The 23,436-nt window shown below is 39.5% G+C and overlaps 1 protein-coding gene across 3 annotated transcripts in view; it reads left to right on the top strand.

Annotated features, from left to right (window-relative positions):
* Positions 1–23,436, top strand: part of MED13L (mediator complex subunit 13L) — a 269,894-nt gene that overhangs the window by 197,175 nt on the left and 49,283 nt on the right. For all 3 annotated transcript variants that reach the window (XM_060193027.1, XM_060193028.1, XM_007528774.2), the window contains exons 5-9: positions 8,213–8,358; positions 10,496–10,690; positions 11,092–11,280; positions 15,666–15,831; positions 18,971–19,075. In XM_060193027.1, the coding sequence (XP_060049010.1) occupies positions 8,213–8,358; positions 10,496–10,690; positions 11,092–11,280; positions 15,666–15,831; positions 18,971–19,075 (801 nt within the window). The remainder of the gene's footprint in view (positions 1–8,212; positions 8,359–10,495; positions 10,691–11,091; positions 11,281–15,665; positions 15,832–18,970; positions 19,076–23,436) is intronic.

Raw genomic sequence — 23,436 nt, forward strand, 5'->3', positions numbered from 1 at the left:
TGGTTGTGTTGGGTTCCTTAGAATATATCCCCAGGAGAGGAATTGCAGGGTCATAGGGTAGGTCCATTTCTAGCCTTCTGAGAGTTCTCCAGACTGTTCTCCACAGAGGTTGGACCAATTGACATTCCCTCCAGCAGTGCAGAAGGGTTCCTTTGACCCCACAACCTCTCCAGCATTTGCTGCTGCTACCTTTCCTGATGTATGACATTCTCACAGGAGTGAGGTGGTATCTTATTGTTGTCTTTATTTGAATTTCTCTGACAATCAGGGACTTGGAGCATTTTTTCATGTGTTTCTCAGCCTTTTGGATCTCTTCTGTTCACCCAATTGATTTTTTTAATCTTCTTGCCTGGAAGAAACCTTCCCTGTTCACTTCTACCTCTCATCCGATGTAATGTCTCTCCTCCCTGCCTCCCTCCACTGCTACTTTCAAACACACCATCAAGTTTTGCCCCACAAGAAGGTAAGTTTTGTGAGAATCTGACTTTGAGTCTTCTTCAAGTACCCCCTGTCGTTTAGGGCTGCATATTTATTAAATCAACAACTGAATGGAAAGCTGCTTAGACTTTTTGATGAAGAGAGTCTGGAGAATGGAAGGAGGACAGAAGTGCTCCTTCAAGACTGTTTCATAGCCAAGCCTTTTTCAAATTTGTGGTCCCCAAGAATATTGCAGACCCACCAGTTTAAGCACACTGTGTCTTCAATAGTAACCACCTGCTGGCAAAGCTTCTGCGGCAGTAGAAACAGAACGTCAGTATAACACATGGAGTGCCAGGGATCGAACCAGGAGCCGGAGTGCTGCAAGTCCTGTGCTCCATCAGCTGAGCTGCCTTCCCTACATCTAGTTTCTCTTTAATGAGATGTTAATGCTGTCCTTATATTGAATAAAATTATCTTTACCCTTATATTGAGCAAGTATTACCTTTTAGATTTATTACACACAATGACAATGATTTCCTATTGTCTCCTTTGTCTTTTACACCCTCTTGCTTAAATTTTACCTCACTATAAGAAAGTGCTTTTAACCATTCAAAATAAAACCTCTGATCAGTATTCATGTGATATGTTGCTGGACACAGAGCTGCTTTCATAATTCTGAGTATGAGATGTATAGAAGTGTGGTTCATGGCTGGCCAGTAGAATGAACATTGCAAACTTGTGTAAGGAGCTATTTTAAGCACCTGCAGGGGAGAAACTTCACTAATATTGCTGCAGTTTCTCTCTTCTTTGTCTTTCTCTCCCTCTCACCCTTTCTCCCTCTCCTCTCCTAGAGGGAGGAGGAGGCCACGAGGAGCAGCGGACTCCTTCAGGTACCAAGCTCCACCCATAACCATGGTGACAAAAAGGCTTGCTTTTCTGTTAGTTTTAGCTGTCAGATTTAATTTTGCTCTGTTTAGGTTTGGGGAAGGGGAATTAAGATCAGGAACAATGTTGATGATTAAAGACTGCATCACATTTTGATTAAAGAACAAGACAGTCTAGCTTCTGGTGCAGGCCCGTGGCACTGAAAGCATATGGAAGATAAATACTTGCTGATAACAGCATTCTACCAAATAAGTGTCAGCTTCAATTTTATTTTCTTTTGTTGGGGAAACTGTGACCTCCTTTGAGTACTGGTGAGTGAGACATTTTGCAACAGTGCTGAATTTGAAAGGCCCTACTCTCTGGTAGGCCAGTGCCAAATGTTTGGCAGCCCTTAAAAGAGCTTGCCAAGCCACACTGCAAGTCGGCTGCTAGGTCTGAAATAGAACCCCAGAAAAAGGTAGATTTTCTTCCTGTCTTGTTTGTAGACAGTCATTTAAAATACAGCTAGGATCACTGTTGTGAATAGGCACATATTATTACTTTAGAATGATGTACTACTTGATTTGTAAGTGCTGCATATGACGAGGCAAGGAGACCGGGTCAGTGCTCGTGTGGTGGAGAGTGCATACCCATCTCCCTGAATTAGCTATCTATCTATCTATCTATCTATCTATCTATCTATCTATCTATCTATCTATCTATCAATCTATCTATCTATCAATCTGTCTATCTCTGCTAGCTCTTATGCTTCTGTGGAGGTGAAGTCCTCCATTCACCTGGTGAACCGCAGCACATTGGATTCCTATCTGCTTCATGCTTTCTTGGCAGGCATTGCTCCCACTGTGAGCCGGGTGTGGCAGTCTAGGCAGTCAGAGGTCTGTCCCTCCTTCTCTTTCAATCCGGCAAGAATTCCACCAGGACTGCCACTCAGGCTCCTCTGTGGGCAGCGGGATCTGTCTCTGCGGCTGGGCATTGTGTAAAGTACACGTGAACACCACTGGCCTTACTAGGAACTTTACAAACGTGCTTGTAATTTGGAGAAATTCTGCATATCACTTTAACAGTAAGAGGTTGGAGAAAGGCAGAGAAGCGCAAAGGGAAGCATCAATCCGTAGCTATTTTAATGTCATCGACCTCTTATTGATTTGATACTATGTTGGGTGGTTGTGCACTGCCCTAGTGCCAGGGCACCTCCAGGAAAACCTGGGAAGACAGGGAGAATGGCACAGTACTTGCTAGTCTGATATAATGTTTGTGTGTGTGTGTGCGCGAGTAACATGGGTTTCTGTTTGTGAACTGCATATATTTATACATATGAGGGAAATTGTTAACTGCTGTGATAAGTCTTAAAGGTTGCTCATTTGTCGAATTATAATTGTTACTAAGCACTTTTAATAAAAGTACTCTCTCAATTGACAAAATTTATGTATCATCAGCTTTTGGGGACACTTTCATTTCCTGTATAATCATGTTTAGCTTGAAATTCCAAGGGAAGATATGTGAAATACTGAGAGTATTCCAGATCTTTATAAAGTAACTTAATTGGATCTTGTTATTTGATTATTCTGTCCTCTTTTCAAAGGGAGATGAAAGTTAAGTACTGGCCAGTAATAAAGAGGTCATTGTGTTAGTGAACGAAGGATCTCCACGGGTCTTTGTGAAGGCTGCCAAAGCAAACAGTGTATTTTTAGGAAAGGAAATGATCAAGTAACATTACAGTGTATTCCCAAATGAGGATCTATAGAGTAACGCACATTACTGCTGGCAAGAGATTTGGTTCATGACAACTTGTAAAATTTTAAGATAATAAGTTCATAACACAGAAAGCATTTAGATAAAATTATCTAAATGTGCTCTGCATTGTGAATCTGTTATCAAAACACCTACATGGTGAAAAGAGCAGGCGTCTATTAATATTCACAGTGTATTTGAAAGCGCAAGTGATACTTGAATTCTGAAAACTAAAATGTAACAAGTTAAAGTACATTTTTTAGGATTTAGAATTTTGTTAGAGAATAAAATAAAATATTATGTTCTATACAACCTTTTTAAAATCTTGATTCATCTGGCATACTGTTTTCCGTCCCCCCCCTTCATTTTCTTGGTGTACATTTATTCTGGGTATTTTTTAACTGTTTTTTTTTTTTGTTTACTATTTTTGTGAATAGTATGTATGAAGTGAACTTAATTTTTTAAAATTATATTTATTTATTTATTGGCTAAAGACATTCAGAAATCGAGAGGGGGAGAGAGACAGAGAGACACTCATAACCCTGCTTCACCACTCATAAAGCTTCCCCCCCACTGCAGGTGTGGACCGGGGGCTCAAACCCAGGTCCTTGTGCACTGTAACGTGTGCGCTCGGCCAGATGCGCCACCACCTGGTCCCGAATTTAATTTTTTCACCTACCGATGATCTTTGTCTTTTTGATAGGTAAAATTCACTCATTTTCTTCCTGTCCTGCCAGCCTCATCTTACATTGCTTTTCATTTTCACAGTGATGCAGTCACATTTGAAAATCTCCTTTAAGTATACCAAAACTGTTAACTCGCTACTTTTGTATATGTAATTTTCTGGTTTTGAATTTTTTCTCTAAAGTTTCAAGTCTCCATTTAAATGCCCCACCTCCATCAGGCGCAGCCTTTGACTTTCCCTTAAATTAGATACAAGTTTGAATTTGATGAATCCTTAAAGCCTTCTCAGTTTCCAAATGATTTGAGTGTAGGAGTAGATGAAGTTGAGTGAGGAAAAGGCTGGGAGCTTGTAATAAGTTTTGCCTCCTAACTTCCTAGTCACACTATAGCATAACATAACATACATGCAATTAGATTTGTCAACTACCTTGCTTTCAGTGTTCACACACAAATCTGAATTCATTTTACCTACTTAAAAATATGAGTGATGGGGGAAGGGAGGAGATAGATAGCCTTGCTTTGAAGGTTCCACATTAAACTGCAAGTCTCATTCCAGCGGTGCCTTTGGATTGGTGTTCATAGTGAGGGAAGTTTATTTTTTCAGGGAACTTGAATTTTACTTGCAGGCAGGTTTTTAAAAACATTGACTGATTGATGAGAGAGAGGGAGGGAGGGAGGGAGGAAGGGAGGGGGGAGGGAGAGGGAGAGGGGGAAGGGGAGGGAGAGGGAGGGAATATGAATGTCACTCTGGCTATGTGATGCCAAGGGTCAAACTTGAGATGTCATGCCAGAGTACAGCACTTTATCTACTGTAGCACTTCCTGGGCAGATTAGCAGTTTTTAATCAGAGAAACAAGACAACTGTGTATCTGCATTTGGCATAGTCTTTTAGATTTTTCTCTTTAGGCAAGAAATACCAAGTGGCTGGAAGCTTTCTAGGTATTTGGAGACTTGATAAATTATCTGTAAAATACTTTCTTTCACTATTGTTAACAGTGGCATAGATAAAGATACTGGTGACTTGTGAACCAAATGACCCCAGCAGACTTCTGTTAAGGGCCTAATAAGACAAGATGAAAAGCCTGGATTCCTGCAGTGTACTCTCTGGGTGAGCCATTATGGCCACTGCACACTGCACCTCTGCCCACTGCAAGTGTAGTGGGCAGAGGCTTTCGTCAGATCTTAACTTTACTGTCTTTGTAACATGGCCTCGTGTTCTGTGGAAAAGAATGTGGTGAGTTCTTTCTTTCTCCCCAGATCATGCCATATATGCATATACATATACATGCACATACATATACTTTTTTTTTTTTTTTTTTTTGCCTGACCACTTCTAAGGTCTGTATGGCTTATGGTGGTGCTGGGGCTTTGAACCAAGGGCCTTTGGTGCTTCTGGCATAAAAGACATTGTATATAACCACTCACTACACTCCCCCTAGCCCATGCCATTTCATGTTACCAAGTCAAGATTTACTGGATTTTGAAAGTGTCTCCACCCAGAGTCATGGGCTGCAGTGTGAAGATTTGTGTGCACCTTTCCTTTGCCCCTCTCTCCCTGCCCAGTGTTATACAAACAGAACTATAGAGTATATTACTCAGTATGTTTTAAGAAGACATTTCATCTTTAAAGTTATCAGTATAAAGGTAGATCACCGCTTCAGTTCCTCTCTTTTTCATTTACATTTCTCCTTTGTGTCTTTTTTTTTAAAAAGATATATACCATATTAATACTGTTTTGAAGTTTTCACCATAGTACTTTAGATTCAATTGACTTTATTAAATCAAACATTAAATTGACTCTTATTTCCCCAAAATCTACTTGTTATCTCGAGCTGACTTCTGATTTTTTTTTTTTTTAGCTTTCTTTTCTATCATGTGACATTATCCCTCCCTTCAGATTTTCCTTAACTATGCAGTTCTTTAAAAAAGAGAGAGAGAGGAAGTTAGGCAGTAGCGCGGTGGGTTAAGCGCAGGTGGTGCAAAGTTCAAAGACTGGCTTAAGGATCCTAGTTTGAGCCCCCCGCTCCCCACCTGCAGGGGAGTTGCTTCACAGGTGGTGAAACAGGTCTGCAGGTATCTGTCTTTCTCTTCCCGTCTGTCTTCCCCTCCTCTCTCCACTTCTCTCTGTCCTATCTGACAACGATGACATCAATAACAACAACAATAATAACTACAACAATAAAACAAGGGCAACAAAGGGGAATAAATTAATATTTAAAAAAAAAAAGAAAGAAAGAGAAAAAGAGTGTGGGCAGGGTGGCAGTCAAAAAGAATTATTTTATTAATGAGCAAGAGGGTGGAGATAGCAGAGTCTGGCACTGCGGTACCGGGGATCAAACTGGAGACCCCTAATGTGATGTTGAAGATTCTAGCTGCTCTGTGCCACCTCTCAGGTCAGGATGTGTCCTGTTCTTGACTACTCTTTGTCTCTCGTGTTTTGATCTGTTCATTTCTCTCAACCACTGAAATCATATTTTCCTGTGTACGTGGTTTCTTGAAGCATTGGTGTTCTCTTTCATACCAGAAGAGATCTTTCTATGCATATTTCTACTTCTGTAAGATACGGATATGCATTCATCAGTCTTTTGTTAACATAAATGGTTCTTTCTTTAGGGTGAGTATCAAGTTTTGACCAGTGTCACTTCTGGCTCCTTATACACTGTTCTTTGCACTTAGCAGTTGCTAGGCAAATAGTAGTTATCCTTTTTTCTCATCAGCTGTTAGAAATCAGTGACCTCCAGAAGATACTCTTTTATCATCAGTATCTGTAATTCTAAGCAGTCAGTTGTTTTATAAATCTCTGCGCTGTTGACTACATGGAGTAGAAGGCATGATGAGGCATAAGTCATTTCAGATGCCCTGACTGTATTTTACAGATGGAGAAGTAACCAGTTGACAATCAGTAGATGTATTTTATTCTTGTTATGTGCAAAGCACAATGATGTATATTGAAGATGATAAGTGTTAGTGCCATTCTTGTAAATAAAATACAGTATTTTACCGTTAATACTGTTATACCTGTATACATTTAAATATATACATTAATTTTTCTTTGCCCCAACTTGAAACTAAGTTAATTAGTGTCAAGGGAATATTTAAATTAATTTTTTAAATTAAGAACTTCAGCTACTGTCAAGTTTATTTTGTTGCCCTAACATCCAGTACTAAAGCTGGCCATTTCTTACTGGTGAAACTTATATTCTGGTAAAACACTAGTTTTCTCAAGTTCCAGCATACTTGTCATCGAAGACTATATGCTCCTCGATGTATGATAGAGTAAAAATTACCATTCCTATTTCAGTTTTTCCTTAAAACATTTAAATTTTGCATTTCAACAAAACTTAGAATTTTCAGTAGAGCTTATAGTGAAATTCCTAGAATGTTAAACTTTTGAAAAGAAGCAAATCTTGGAGATGGTTTCTTAAAGAATGATTGCTTCACATGTAATAATTTTTCTTTCATCAGGGAAATGTTCTTGTTAAAAAGTTATTTATTATTACATAGAGACAGAATTTAGAGGGGGAGGTAGAGAGGGAGAGAGGCAGAGAGACACCTGCAGTCCTGCTTCACCATTTGTGAAGCTTTCCCCCTCAGTGGGGACCAGTACATTGTGCACTTGTAATATATGTGCTTAGCCAGGTGCGCCACCACCTGGCCTCTCCGAGAAGAGTTCTTCTGAGTTGTCTTGAGAATTGGGAGGTGTGGGGTGGGGGAGATAGCAGATGGTTATGCAAAGAGACTCTCATGCTATGGTAGGTTTAGGGCCAAAGTTAACAACTTTGAACGTGTCACTATCATAATTTTAAAATTAATTTTCTTCAGGACACATCTTTTTTTTTTTAAATCAAGTTTTAGCTAATTGTGTGGAAAAGAAGTGGAATGCTACAATAAAATTTTGTGACCAGAAATAGATTGTAAGAATTGAGTATAATAGATTACTCATTCACTTGGAGATATGTATTAGCAGTTATAAATTGGGATGTACAGTAATGTCCTTAGTATTTCCTGACCATCAGCTTTAGTCTTAACTCTAATATAAGCCTGGACATTTGATGTCACTCTTATATCCTGCCAAATGTAAGAAAACTGTTGTCATTAGCTCCTGAATCAGTTAAAAGCTAGTTCAGATTCTAGTACATAAGAAAGTAGAAAAATGTTATGGTTCTTTTCTGTCCTTGAGAGTTTATTATCAGTATAGGAAACTTTATACTGTTGAAACAGGAAGCATTTTGCATGGTAACTTGCAACATTTCACAGTGCAATGTAACTAATTTCTCAGATTTTTATGGCAGCTTTAACTTAATTTGACAACCTGTTATTTACATAGTATTTGTTCAAATTCAATGTGGAGTTTATGCTATTTGTATCATTCGAGTCAAGTTTCGCAGGATGGGTAATAAGATCAGACTTTGTCTTGCTTGTTTGCTGTTTCTAGCCCCCCCCCCCCCCCACCAAATTGTTGAATTGAATTTCTCATGTTTTTCTCTTTCAGTGAGCATTTGTCCTGTGCTTTCACATTTTTTCTTCATGGGGAAAGTAATGTATGCACAAGTGTGGAAATTGCCCAACACCAGCCAATTTATTTGATCAACGAGGAGCATATACACATGGCTCAGTCTTCACCTGCACCATTTCAAGGTAAGTCAGCAGTCTGGTTCTTTGTCCCACACCTGTTCAACACAGTGAGTACACTTTACTTGGTACGATATTACAGAATGAGATACCATCTTAAGTGGACAGACATTTTACAGCTATCCAGAGGGTCAGTTTCTAAAGAAGATAGACCCCATTTCACAATTGAAATAGCTGGGGTTTTGCTAAAAGCTTATCATGTATGTAGTGTGATCTTCTGTGATGTTTAGTTGAGGAATAAAATTATAGAGAATCCCCTTTGTACAAGAGAAGATCAATAGACATTTGAAAAGTAGAATGTTACTAATCTTATTAACTAAAGGTTTTCACCATTTGTGAAGCGACACCCCCCCCCCCCCGCAGGTGGGGACCTGGGGGCTCAAACCAGGATCCTTCTGCTGGTCCTTGCGCTTTGCCCCATGTGCGCTTAACCCGCTGCATTACCACCCGGTGCCCAGAACTCGCAGTTTTCTATGAATGTGTCTTTAAATGTTATTAGATTGACAGAGCTCAGCCATGCTCTGCTCTCTCCTTCCTCCCCACCCCATTAAAAATTAAAAAAAAAATTATTAAATTGAATCTACAGAAAAATCTTTTTGGATTCAGTCTAATTTATAATTTGATGAACTACATTGTTAGTATATCTCATAGTCCAAGCTTTTAAATCTCTGGCATTTGAATGGACTGGACTAAAGAGTTTACTGCTCAGTATTTAGTCTTCATATGTTTTATACTTGCTTTTGGTTTTTGATTCAGATTTAATTTCATGAAAGCATCCCTATTTCTTTCTCTAAAGATAAGTAGCCCCCTCTTTTTAGCGATAAAAGAGAACATTGGACCCTGATTTAACTGTATTTTATTTATTACACAAATCCTTAGCCTCCACCTGCCCCTCACATTCTTGTCCCCCAGTTTGAATTAGTTACTTTACCATTCTATTCTTTCGGATGTTTATCTGTAAACTTCTATAAACTCCGAAACAAATGTCAAAACTATACATTGAAGAATTTACAGTGTGTGCTTATTGTGACTTATCAGACTTTTTGAGATACCCTTTTCCTTGAACAAGAGAGTGCTGAAGGCCACCTGACTTCACCTTAAGCTTTTATCATTCAAGGAATTTATTTTCGAGATTTAACAGTAAGAATTACCAATCACCAGGGGGAGGAAATTAGCCTAATTTGGGAAAGAATAGTAGCCACATTAAATTCTTACTGACCACATGTTTTTTATTTTATTGATTTCTTACAGTAAGGCCTCAAATCATATGGAGATTTCATTATTGAGTCATTTGTTTCACTGTTGTTGAGCTGTATGGTTTCTTTATCTACATTTGAAGTCAATTCCTTGTCACATTTATGATGTGCAGATATATTCTTCCATTGTGTTGCTTTCTTATTCTTGTGGAATTTTATTTCACTGTGTAGATTGTAGATGCTCTTTTATTTAATGTAGCTCCTTTTTTTTTTTTTTTTTTTGTAAATTCTTGTGTTAGTTTCCCTTGCCCATGGGGTTGAGTTTTCAGCTATCTCTATCTTGATGACTGTGATAACATACAGCTTTTTTTTATTTTTCAAAAGAAAAATAAAGTCATCAGAAAAGAGAGGACATCCCGCTTAATGACATTGCTGAGGGTTTTTGACAAAGTAGGATTAAGAAAAAGTGGATCTTCCATCTAAGAAAGTGTTACTCAGAAAGTTGAAAAAAGGGGGCCAAGTGGTGGCACACCTGGTTAAGTGCACACACTACAGTGCACGAGGACCTGGGTTCAAGCCCCTGGTCCCCCCCTGCAGGGGGAAAGCTTCATGAGCGGTGAAGCAGGGCTGCAGGTGTCTCTCTGTCTCTGTCCCTCTCTGTCACCCTCTTCTCCTCAATTTCTCTCTGTCTCTATCTAATAAAAAATAAAGTTAAAAAATTAAAAAAAAAAAAAAAAAGAAAGTTGAAAAAACACTGTGGCTAGGATCTGGTTAAATGCTGCCCACTACGCATTTTTGTGTCCAACTCTGAGAAATGTCATTATGGTCAAGGACCAGAATCATTAAATGATGTTATGCTTTAACCTAAAATAACTACTTACGCAGCGTTACACTTACGTAGAAAGTATTGCCTTGGTCATAACTTCTGTTTCCCTTCCTTGCTTTAGTGCTGGTAAGTCCTTATGGCTTAAATGGCACACTAACAGGCCAGGCATACAAGATGTCAGACCCAGCCACCCGAAAGTTGATAGAGGAATGGCAGTATTTCTACCCAATGGTGCTGAAAAAGAAAGAAGAGCTGAAAGAAGAAGAAGAGCTGGGATATGATGACGATTTCCCTGTGGCAGTAGAAGTAATTGTTGGTAAGAGAAGATATCTTGCCTGAAGAACTTTATTATATCTTCTTGATCATCCTTAAATTAAAAAGATAATCACTCAGATTTGTCAAAAATAATCTCCATAATTCCCCCATCTTTTCCTATTCTCCTGACACAGTGGCATGTGCTGAATAGTTATCTTGCCTGAAGCACCCATAGTCCCTGTATTACAAATGCTATTATCAGAATATTGGAATACTTGTTTAAACAGCTATTAACTTAGAGAGAGAGAGAGAGAGAGAGAGAGAGAGAATTTCTGGCAGTTTGTAATGAGCATCTCATTTTCCCCTTTGAACTTTGACTGTAACCACTGAAGAAACAGACTTGCTAGTCTTACAAACATCACCCCAGCCCTGGTTTGCTCTCTTCTCCTGCTCTTCTTCTAGGTGGTGTTCGAATGGTTTATCCATCAGCATTTGTTCTGATCTCTCAGAATGACATCCCTGTTCCTCAGAGTGTTGCCAGCGCTGGAGGTCACGTTACAGTGGGGCAGCAGGGACTGGGTAGCGCGAAGGACCCAAGTAACTGTGGGCTGCCTCTCACCCCTCCCACCTCTCCAGAACAGGCTGTCATGGGTGAGTGTGAGCCCCGAGCATCCTGGAAGGACAGAGTCCCAGAACACCACGTTGTTCATTCCCTTGCCGTGAAGTAGGTGACAAAAGCACACACTGGGAAATTTCTGCTGCAAAAGATAGAAGAACATTATGGGGAATTTTATTAAATGAAGGAAGTTTTATGTACTTCAGAACCCCCCGCCCCCCATCAGAGCTGCTTTCAGTTCTAGCTGTCAGTAGTGCCAGAGACCGAGGCTCTTGCATATAAGTCCTGTGCACTACCGCTGTAGCTCTCCAGTCCTGCATAGCACATACCTAGCTATACGTATACGTAGACACATCAGTTAACTGCCTGACAGATGTACAGGTCCTGTGTCCTACCTGCAGACCAACTCCCTGCCTGCTGCGCTTTAGAATTTGTTTTTTATTTGTTCCCTTTTGTTGCTCTAGTTTTATTGTTGTAATTATTGTTGTTGTTGATGTCATCGTTGTTGGATAGGACAGAGAGAAATGGAGAGAGAAGAGGAAAGCAGAGAGGAGGAGAGAAAGACAGACACCCGCAGACCTGCTTCACCACTTGTGAAGCGACTCCCCTACAGGTGGGGAGCCGGGGGCTCGAACTAAGATCCATACTCTGGTCCTTGCACTTTGTGCCACCTGTGCTTAACCCGCTGCGCTACTGCCCGACTCCCGTGCTTTGGAATTTTAACTGTGCATACATTATAACAATTTAGGCCTTTCTTTTAAGTTCTAAACACACACCTATCCCTTTGTACCAATGTATATACTGGCACCTCCACCCCACCAAACACACACACATGAGAGGAGAGAGAGAATAACTTACACTGGAAAATAGTAAATTAGAGAATGATTGAAGCCTATGCCTGGTTGACAAGCCAGTAAGCAACAAGTCATGAATAGTTCTGTTCCTTTTATATTATAAAGTTAGTCTTGCAGCTGGGTGCTAAGTGATTTGTTCCATTAATTATCTATAGTAATGATAAATACGAATCATACATGAATGTTTTATCAATTTGAAACAGTCTTCATAGGAAGTTTCAGAAATTATTTACATTGGTAGGGCTTTGCCTTCTTGGTAGAGTGTATTAGTTTTTTTGTTGTAGTTGACCTGATTTTAATGGGAAATTTAGTCTCTAAGGAATGTATATTCATCATACTTGAGCTGAAATGATATTATTGATAGGAATTAAATGTGGGCCCTGTTGGCAGGAGCATCAGAGTAAATAACTTCTTGGCTGCTAAACTTGAAAACAGGCTATCAGTGATACACACGTGCTAATTTTAAAGTTTATAAGAAGACAGTATTTCATGAAGATGGACAGAGAGGGAGAGAGAGAGGGGGAAAGAGAGAGAGAGATAGAGAGAGAGATAGAGAGAGAGAGAGAGAGAGAGAGAGAGAGAGAGAGAAAACACACACCAGACATCATCTGGTACATGTGCTGCCAGGGGATTGAACTTTGGACCTCATGCTTGAGAATCCAATGCTTTATCCACTGCGCCACCTCCTGGACCACACGAGAAGACAGTATTTCAAACTTCTATAATACTTGGTACATACGAACATTCAATGAATGCTCATGGTAAATAATGTATTGGGGGGGAAGTGTACACTTTGGGACTGAACACACCCAGTTGTAACACTTGACTAATGGGCATGTGATACTGTTCTCTGGTCACCTGTGTGTTCTGCTGGGGTAGTGCTGCTTTGCCGTGCTTATGCCCCAGGTTCAAGCCCAGCCTTCACCCCACTGAAGGGAGCTTTAGTGCTGTGGTATCTACCTCCACCCCCACCTGAAAAGTCAGCCCACAGTAGGTGCCCTCCAAAAAATGCTTCTGGGGGAAATAGTTCAACTGGTGAACGTACACCTGATCTTCCTAGTTTGGTCCCTGGCACTTGCATGTACCAGCATGATATCTGGTCTCTCTCTCTCTCTCTCTCTCTCTCTCTCTCTCTATCAGATAATCCTGCTCAGCAAGCAGTGTCAGTTCTGTATTTGTATAATATGGAACATTATCCTGGCTACTTAGATATAGGACAAAGTGGAGTGCTTTGTTCCCTAAAATGTATGGAAGTTTCCTGGATTAGCAGGGACTGGGGAGGGTCAGCTAGTTACAGGAAATTGCTCAGACATCATACAAACAGGTATCAGTTCTGTTTATGGGAATCATTATAAGTAATAATATTCAGTTCATTTTCAATAGCACAGAATACAAGTCTTGTTTTAAGTTCACATCAGATGTCATCTCCTTTTTAGTTAAATGACTAAAAACTACTGAAATTAAATCAGAATAATTGTGTACACTTTTAAATCAGAAAAAAAAAACCCAGTGGCTTGTTTCCATTAATTTTTTTTTTGGGGGGGAAAGGTGTCACAACTGATTCTCTTCTGATACAGTGGGCATGCAGTGTCTTTAACTATATTACAGAGTGCAGTTGAAGGTTTTTTTTTTTTTGGCAGTTTTACAAATAAATATTTATTTTATAAAACTTTTGTTTTCTAATAGACTTGAAAACCCATTGTAATTTTGAAATGAATTACTTTACACACCAAGTTAGGGAATTTTTTAGGTCAAATAAATAAGGACACATCATATTTTTTTCCCTCCTTTAACTTAATCCATTCACAGTCCTTTTCTAGGGAATATGAAAGCTTTAGTTCCTTAGAATATAAGTAGTTGGTGTATTTTTTTTTTTTTTTTCTTAAGAAGAGGCAAAAAAACAACAACACAAACTAAGGCTACGCCAACCATTCAGCTCATAGGATGTTTGTATTGCATTGATACCAAGAGTGCTATGGAGTCTTGATATAAAATTAGCTTTTTGTTGCCTCCAGGGTTATTATTGAAGCTCGGTGCCTGCACTACGAATCCACTGCTCCTAGAGGCCACCCCCCCCCCATTTTTGTTGCCCTTGTTGTTGTATTTATTGTTATTATTGGATAGGACAAAGAGAAATCCAGAGAGGGAGAGAGAAAGACAGACACCTTCAGACCTGCTTCACCACCTGTGAAGCAACTCACCTGCAGGTGGGGAGCCGGGGGCTCAAACTGGGATCCTTATACCGGTCCGTGTGCACTGCGCCATGTGCGCTTAACCCGCTGTGCTATTGCCCGGCCCCTTAAGATTGCCTTTTTTATATGAGGGTTTTTTCAGAATTCTTAAATTGATTATTTTGATAATGGTGTTTTGCATCATAGTCTTACTGAGAATAAAGTCCAAAATACATTTATGAGATAAAATAAGTGAAAATACTGAGTTGTCAGAGAAGTCCTGTTGCATTTTTGTATAGAAAGAGGAATATATGTCATAACTTTTGCAACAGCCCAATAATTGAATCAGTATTTAGTTCTGGAAATTGACTTCAGTGTTTGTCTTACGTGAGCTAGAAGTTGTAAAATACTCATATATCACCAGTAAACATTATTTTATCAGTGATCATAGTGAATAGAATAAACAGTAATGCATTATATGCCAACTATAAGAAAAATCAGGTGAAGGGAGTCGGGTGGTAGCACAGCAGGGTAAGCGCACATGGCACAAAGCACAAGGACCAGTGTAAGGATCCCGCTTCGAGCCCCTGGCTCCCCACCTGCAGGGGAGTCACTTCGCAAGTGGTGAAGCAGGTCTGTAGGTCTCTCTCTCTCTGTCTGTCTCTCTCTCCCCCCTCTGTCTTCCCCTCCTCTTTCCATTTCTCTCTGCCCTATCCAATAACAACGACCTCAATAATAACTACAATAATAAAACAATAAGGGCAACAAAAGGGAACAAATAAAATAAATATTTAGAAAAAGAAAAATCATGTGAAATTAGTGGATTTTTAGTCCTCTATATAAAATGTCAAAACAGGCCTTCAATATAGTTTTAGGCATAAAAACAGTTCCACATGCTGATTCAAAATTTGCCCTTGACTAAAGCTTTGTGCCAGTAAGGTCTTTCTTCTACCCAGTATATTGTGTGCAGTGTACATGCACCTTTCAACTAACTGAGCATCAAGTTCCCTCTACTGTTGTGTTCTGCTTGGAAACTTAACTGCATTGAGATTGAAAGATTCAAATCATTCCATGTGTGTTTACATCTTGAATATTGAGAGACAGGAAACTTTATAAACCTAAGTTGCCTCAAATGCCTAACAAGATGGAATGGTAGACTCTTGAGGGTGTGTGAATGTTAATGTGATTAACTCTCTTTAGGGAGGACACAAAGAAATCACCCAAAGTCCCAGATTATACTCATAGTTATAGATAGCGCCATTACCAGGACATAGAATCAAAAGCTACTTAACTGAATTTCAGCAGTCATAGTATCTATGCAAAACAAGCAGCAGTGTGTACAGGAGAAGATCTTTTCAAGGAAAGGCTTATATCAGAATTGACTTTGTTTTCCAGGTGAGAGTGGAGCTACACAGAGTGCTGTCTGTCACCCAGGTTCCCAAGACACGGGGATGATAACTATGCACAGTCCAAAGAGATCGGGGAAGATTCCTCCAAAACTCCACAATCATATGGTCCACCGAGTCTGGAAGGAATGTATCCTCAACAGAACCCAGTCCAAGTATGACTTTTTGTGTCATTTCTCTATCATGATTCAGCAACCACCCTTTGGATTTTTACAGGATGTTCATCAGTGACGTTGAACTATTGTATGATCAAGCCTCATGGGTCATTTGATTAGTATCATCTCTTTGAACATGCAGGATAAAATTCAAAATAGTGGTGTTAAAATGGATAATGTGTACTTGATTTGTTTATCCAGGAAATTTTTCAAGTTCCAGATTACCTCAAGATCAGCATGTTCTGCTGTGCTCATCTAACAGTTTTTAGCAGAGGTGGAACTGGGTTTGGTGTACTGCACTGTAACAAAGGACTCAGGGGAAGTAAGCCCGGGGTGGTGGGGCTTGAGGTTCTGGTATACCATGGTGGAGAAGAACCAAAATTGGGGGTAAGAGTGTTTTGCAGATACTTATCATGGGGAGATGAAAACCTGTGCCCATGAGTCAGCAACTGTACTGTAAACCAGTAATGCCCCCAATAAAATTATATTGAAAAAGGAAAGGAAGATAATTTTAGAATTGTAAATAACATGTATCATCCACATAAGCCCTGCCCTGGAATCCTTTCTTCTTTTTATTCACCAGTGTAAACTCAAAAGAGCTCAGGTATGAGTGAATTCCCTTCCTCATACACATTTTCATTTAAGCCTAAACTCTCCTGTATTTTCACATGCTTAGATCTTCCTTGTCCTGCTGTTTCTTTATTTTTTTGAATTTATTTTTTCCTTTACTGGGTGATTAATATTGTGCATTCAACAGTAAATACAATAGTTTGCACTTGCATAACATTTCTCAGGTTTTTTTTCTTTCATGCTTATGAATGCTTCTTGTTAGCAAAGGGAAATGACCTTCTTTGCCGTATTTCTCTTATGCTGTAATTGACAATATATTTATTTATTTTTTATTTTTTAAATATTTATTTATTCCCTTTTGTTGCCCTTGTTATTTTATTGTTGTAGTTATTATTGTTGTTGTTATGATGTTGTTGTTGGATAGGACAGAGAGAAATGGAGAGAGGAGGGGAAGACAGAGAGGAGGAGAGAAAGATAGACACCTGCAGACCTGCTTCACCACTTGTGAAGCGACCTCCCTGCAGGTGGGGAGCTGGGGGCTCGAACCGGAATCCTTATGCCGGTCCTTGTGCTTTCCACCACCTGCGTTTAACCCGCTGCGCTACTGCCCGACTCCCTTGACAGTATATTTATGAACTGTTTGCTGACTGCTTCCACTTGTGGATTCAGGAAAAGAATTACATTTCCCCCATCAAGCCCTTCCTCCCTTCTTCCTTCCTTTCACCCCTGATTTATCATCCCCTTCTACCCCTGGCTCTCTTTCTTTCCCTCCTACTGGCTATACTCTTCTTCCTTTAGCATCTGTTAGGGAAACTGGAAGAATAGATTATCAGGAGACTCTTAGTGGATACTTTAATTGCATGGTGATAGTGACAAACACTAATTAATAGACACTCTTCTACTTACCAAGATTTACATAAGTATATTCAGCTTATTTTCATTTTTTATTTATATAACTCAGATGCCACTGATATAGTTAAGCTAATAACCCTTTCTTCTCAGGCACAGAATACATAGAGATTTTATTTAGCAATTCCTGCCGAAAATGCTAGTCATTTAGAAGTCAAGTGAATGGTTATGTGACAACTACGCAAAGCTTTATATACAGACTTAAAATCTGCCCTTTCGACCTAACTTTTAATATATTTATAATATATGTTTGTTTCCCAGTGAGTTTGAGAATAGACTCCTGACAAGAATGTGGTTGATATAAACCTAAAATAACTGTCATGGAAAATCTTAAATTCTAGAATTTTAAAGAGCATCTCTTGTTACTTAAAATGATTGCTTCATTTATTAATTAATTAAGTGAGAGAAAGATAGAGACCAGAGCGATGCTTAGCTCTGGCTTCTAGTCATTCTGAACATTGAACATGGGAACTCAGAACCTTGGACATGTAAAGAAAGTCTTTTGTAGAACCATTATACTCTCTCCCCATGCCCCCAAATTATTTCTTTCTTTAGTATAGTTACTATGGTTATGTTCATTTCTATCTACAAATTCTAGACAATTTCCAAATTAATTTTTTTTTTTCTTTTCTGTTCATCAACCATTTTAGATTTTGTTTAATCAAGCCTAACCTTTTATCTCTGATAAATGGTAACCCTTCATGAGCAATGCAAAATGGAAAAGGAGCCCCCCCCGACCCCGTACACACACTCCCAAATACAGAGGAGAGCAAGGACAGTTTTTTTTGCATTATCAGCTGTAACAAAAGCAGAAGCTCAGAAAAAATATATACTGGTTTCCTATTCTTATTTTCACTGTATAATAATAGACTGCATTTTCTTAGCCAGTACTAGTGGCATGTGGGAAATATTTCACACTGTAAGCATGAAGCATGGAGCATGCCCAGTGAATGCTTTAGAGTGATTTAAACAATCAGAGAGCACATAAATCGCAGGTGTTGTGGATATGCAATTTTTTAAACTTTAGGTTATTTCTACAAAAATTTGGTGACTTTGTAAAGCAACAACTAGCACCAGATATGTTTTATTTCGTATGTGTACCACCTATGCCAGAAATTTATATCAAGATTAACTTGAAAGTTTTTGAATTCTGTTTCTTATATTGCACAGAGTAAATAGTAGTTTCCCATCAACTGACACCCAAGCTTCCCTTCTCCCTGCCCCTCCTGGTGCTCTGAAATACCTAGGGGCAGGATATCAATACTATGTAAAATGGGTATGTCTTCTTTTAAGTTAAATTTGATTTATTCATGCATTTTCTGTTGGATACAAAATTTGAGTGGGAAGGTGCCAATAGAGAAAAAGAGGACAAGAGACACCTGCAGCACTGCTTCACCACTTGTGAAAACCTCTCCCCTGCAAGTAGGGACTGAGGACTTGAACCCAGGTTCTTGCACATGGTAATGTGTGCACTCTACCAGGTGTGCTCGAAGTAGGTCTTTAACATTCTTCCACTCCCCAGCTATGAATATTATCTCACTTTCACACAAGCCATATATTTTTTAACTCCTCTTCTTCTTCTTCTCCTTCTCCTCCTCCTCCTCCTCCTCCTCCTCCTCCTCCTCCTCCTCCTCCTCCTTCTTCTTCTTCTTTTTAAAAGGAGGAGCCAAATGTCAACTCCAACTCTTGAAGAAGAGCCTGTCAACAGTCCTGCTACTTGGGATTTTGTGGATCCAACCCAAAGAGTCAGCTGTTCTTGCTCCAGGTAGGTGGCAGTTGGATGCACCAATAGCGCATTTTGTTGGCTGCTTCCTGGTCCCCCAAGGTTTTTCCTTCCTTCATTGTTTGTATCTTTGTTTTGTTTTTCTTAAATCTTCTTCCTCTACCAACAAAAGAGAAAGTCTAGTCTTGTGAATCTATGATAAGGTTTATTGTGAGGACTCAGAATAAACCTTAATAGTAGACAACTGGTCTTATTAACAAATAGCTCCCGCAGATTTCTTCAGGATAATTACTTCAGAAGTAAAGGCATCAATTTGACAAGACAGTCGCTTGCCCTTTAAATGAGTATGGTCACTTATTACTGTAAGATAGAGTTACATACAAAATGGGTTGGCTTGAGCCTGTAGAATTTGAGTTAAATAGACCTTCCATAGAAACTTGCCTGTGGTGGTCTGGAAGGTGGTGCAGTGATAAAGCTTTGGACTCTTAAGCCATGGAGCCCTGGGTTCAATCCCTGGCAGCACATGTGCCAGAGTGATGTCTGGCTCTTTCTCTCTCCTCCTGTCTTTCTCATTAATAAAATAAAATCTTAAAAAAAAAAAAAAAAAAAACCTTAAAAAAAAAAAAAAAAGAAACTTGCCTTGCTGTTGGTGATACTGATTCTGATGGTGGCTGACATTTTGGCTGCATTAGATACTTGGCAACAATATCTGCCCAAAGCTGGTTATTTTTCATTTAGATATTTGAATATAGGACCCCAGATTGTTCTTTGGGGAAAAAGAAATTTTGCTCCTCATGAATATTCCCTGATTCCCCATATCTTGTAGCAGTTAAGAAATGTATTCTCATGAATTTTTATTGAGGTTCTCAAAGTTTTTTTTTTTTGGTCTATTTACTCATCTGAGAGGGAGAGGGAATAGACTGCTCAGTGCTGGCGATTGAAACAAAAGCCACTGGCATGTCACACTTGTTGGTTAGTACTTTCACATGTTGAGCTCTCTTCCCATTCCACAAACTTGAGCATATGGCAGCCTTGCATCCAGTTTACTGGACTCAGGGTATGTGATAATGATTATTTACTTAACAAGCAACTCAGTGTTTTGTTTCCAAAGTAGTGATTCTCACATTTGGTACTACAAATACATATAAAAAGTTTAGTTGAGATAAGTCTGTTAGGAAGATGGCCATTCTTTTGTCTTTTTTAGGTTGTGGTTCTTAATATGTCCTAAAAGAATTGGCTTTGGAATAAGGAAGCGGTCCATGTGACCACCAAGAATGTAAGCAAAGTTTGGGTACTGCATACATCTATGCAACAGTTTCAACACCTTTGTCTCCCCCTCACCCCTCATTGACTCTCTTTGATCAAGCTCTGCCTTGGTAGTTGATAGGCTCTTACTGTGAGATACTGTAAGTATCAGCCTAATGAAGCTCAAAGAGGATTTTTGAAGAACTTATTTGCTCAGTAAGAGCCTGCTTTATAAGCATGTGAAACACCCAAGTCTCAGGACAGGTGTGATATACAGCTGCATACCTTTTGCTTTTGTGTCTAGGCCATTGTATTGACTTTGAACAGCTCACAGCCAAATTACTACCCACCTTTAGCAAGTGCTTAGAATGCGAATTTCAAGTGTGTATAACTTCACTTGTGCCTTCATCTAATTTCCCCCATGCTTTCACCTTTAATTTAGATTTTCTTCACTTTTTAAAAATAATCTTTTTTTTTTTTACTAACTTATACCACATCTTTATTTGCCATGTTGAATTATTTTTTGCCTGAAGTGTAAGTAAACAAATAACAGGTTTTTTTTGTCCTGTATTTACTGTTCTATTTCTCTACCAAATTTTTATACCTGCAGGGTTTTGTGTGTGTGAGAGAGATATTACACATTCCAATCCATTGACTTCTATATGTGTGTTTCTAGACTTGATTTGTATGTGAGGTTTATCTTTCTTGGGGGGTTGTATCTTTAACGAATATCCCTAATATTATCATGCCTGTTCCCCATAAGTCTGCCCTACAGTGGACATGTTGATGACTGTTTTTTCATTCACAGCCTAAAAGCTCTACCATTCATGTTTCCTTCTTTCCTCGATCTACTTTATTATTGCATTTCTCAGTGATGTTCTGTGCACTGTCTACTTTAGTCATTGTACTGTCTTTATTTTTCCAGCCACCATGCTTTCTACACTATTTCCCCTGCCTCTCTCTGGTTTCTTTCCACTACCACATCAAGCCACATGATTTGCTTTCAGAGCCTGTTCTCCCTGCTGCTTGCTTAAGTGAGGCTCCTTTCCTACATAGGGGTTGTCCGCTATAGTTTTAGTGGCATATTCCTGATTCTAACCATTTTGCAATGGAGATAAATTGTAAAACAAACAAACAAACAAACAAAAACTGACTATAAGATTACCCACTCTGCAAAAGTTCATTGCTGTCTTAAAAGGGAAGTGCTGATCTAGCTAAATATTCTCTGGAAAAAATTAAAATCAAGAAGTTCCAAGTAAAAGACTTTTAGGGTTTAAGAGGTGTGTGTGTGTGTGTGTGTGTGTGTGTGTGTGTGTGTGTGTGTGTGTGTGTGTGTGTATGTATGTGTGTGTGTATGTTTTAAGATTTTATTTATTTATTAATGAGGAAGATAGGAGGAGAGAAAGAACTAGACATCATGCTGGTACATGTGCTGCCAGGAATTGAACTCAGGATCTCTTGCTTGACAGTCCAGTGCTTTATCCACTGTGCCACCTCTCAGACCACTTGTTTGTGTTTTTGTCACTGCGGAATCACCAGTCTATGCTGACCTTTTTTAGGTACAGATGGGGTTGGGGGTGAGAGAGACCAGAGCATGAAGCTTCCTCCAGTGCAGTGAGGGTCTGGCTCAAGCCTGGGTTGTGAGGACAGCACAGCAGACCCACTGTCTGGGTGAGCTATACTTGGAGCATAGGTTTTAAAATAAATACCCTTAGAAGACAGACTTGAAGGGATTGAGAGATAGCTCACCAGGTAAGATGTGTGCCTTGTGATGTGCGTCCAGCCCACATTGAAGCCATAGTGCTGCCCAACAGTGTTGCAGCACTGGGGGAAGTCTCGTAGTCGTGGTGTCTCCCCTTCTTTTTATTTGTCTTTGCTGGCTTGGGAACGGCGGTATACCCTGCCTTCAATATACATACAAAGATAGAATTGGGATATTTTCACATTAGTCATTCTTCTGTTATTGTGGTACTGTGTGCTGGGGATCTGAAGCACAAGTTTTATCTTATTGAGGATAGCTTGATGCTTAGACAATCTCTTCAGAGTCAGGATTGAGTGGAGAGGGTAGCAGAAATTTTGGCAATGGTTTTTTTTGTGTCACCTACATCAGGATTACCAAACCCATTATGAAATGGTCCACCCCTTCCACTATTTAATAGCCCTGTGGGCCAAGGTGGCCATCCCGCCATCCTACTAACCCATCCTATTATGCCACACCAATCCGTTTTACTGCCCACGAGGGCATCATTTAGTACAATGCAGCAGCAGTTTAATGCCGCCCTAGTGGCCTCAGAGAGTTATGCCACACCAGCAGGAGAGCTTACATTTTTCCTTGGGAGTGATTTATATGTTGGGAGGAACTGGCTGACCTCCTATATAACTTTGTTGCACAGATTAAATCTTGGCATCATCCAGTGGGCTCTTGCTGAGCAATTTCTCAGACCCACGCTTGCCAAGAAGTGTGTCAGAATGTGAATAGGCATACTGTTCCTATTCAAGTACTGCAGATGCAGCTAGATACATGTTTGATTTTATTTATTTTGTTAAAGATGTGTTGATCTACTTATTTATGTGCGAGAGTGAAAGGAGAGAGACTAGAGTGCTGTTGAGCTCTGGCACAAAGCGGTGCTAGAAATTGAACCTGTGACCCCCAAAGCCTTAGGGTTGCAAGTGCTCTAACAGGCAGAGCACCTTCCCCAAGCCTGTGTGTTATTTAAATACTCTCCTCCTATCTTGTTTTAACACGTACAGGTAAAATCTAAAGTTGTCTTTCATCCCTTCTTTCCCAGACAGAAGTGATATATAAGGCTTATAGTATGTTTAACCTCCTCTGCACTGAGTCATTCTTGGGCTTGAACCATATCAACTCTGGGATAGAATAACACTCTTATTTCTAATTTACAATACTACAAACCCTTTTTTTTAAGAGATAATTTTTTATTTTTTTATTTACTTATTTACTCCCTTTTGTTGCCTTTAATGTTGTAGTTATTATTGTTGTTATTGATGTCGTTGTTGTTGGATAGGACAGAGAGAAATGAAGAGAGGAGGGGGAGAGACAGAGAGACCCCTGCAGGTGGGGAGCTGGAGGCTCAAATCAGGATCCTTACACTGGTCTTTGCACTTTGTGCCACATGCGCTTAACCCGCTGCTCAACT

The sequence above is a fragment of the Erinaceus europaeus genome, chromosome 6, assembly GCF_950295315.1.
Source record: "Erinaceus europaeus chromosome 6, mEriEur2.1, whole genome shotgun sequence".
In the NCBI taxonomy this organism is placed as follows: Eukaryota; Metazoa; Chordata; class Mammalia; order Eulipotyphla; family Erinaceidae; genus Erinaceus; species Erinaceus europaeus.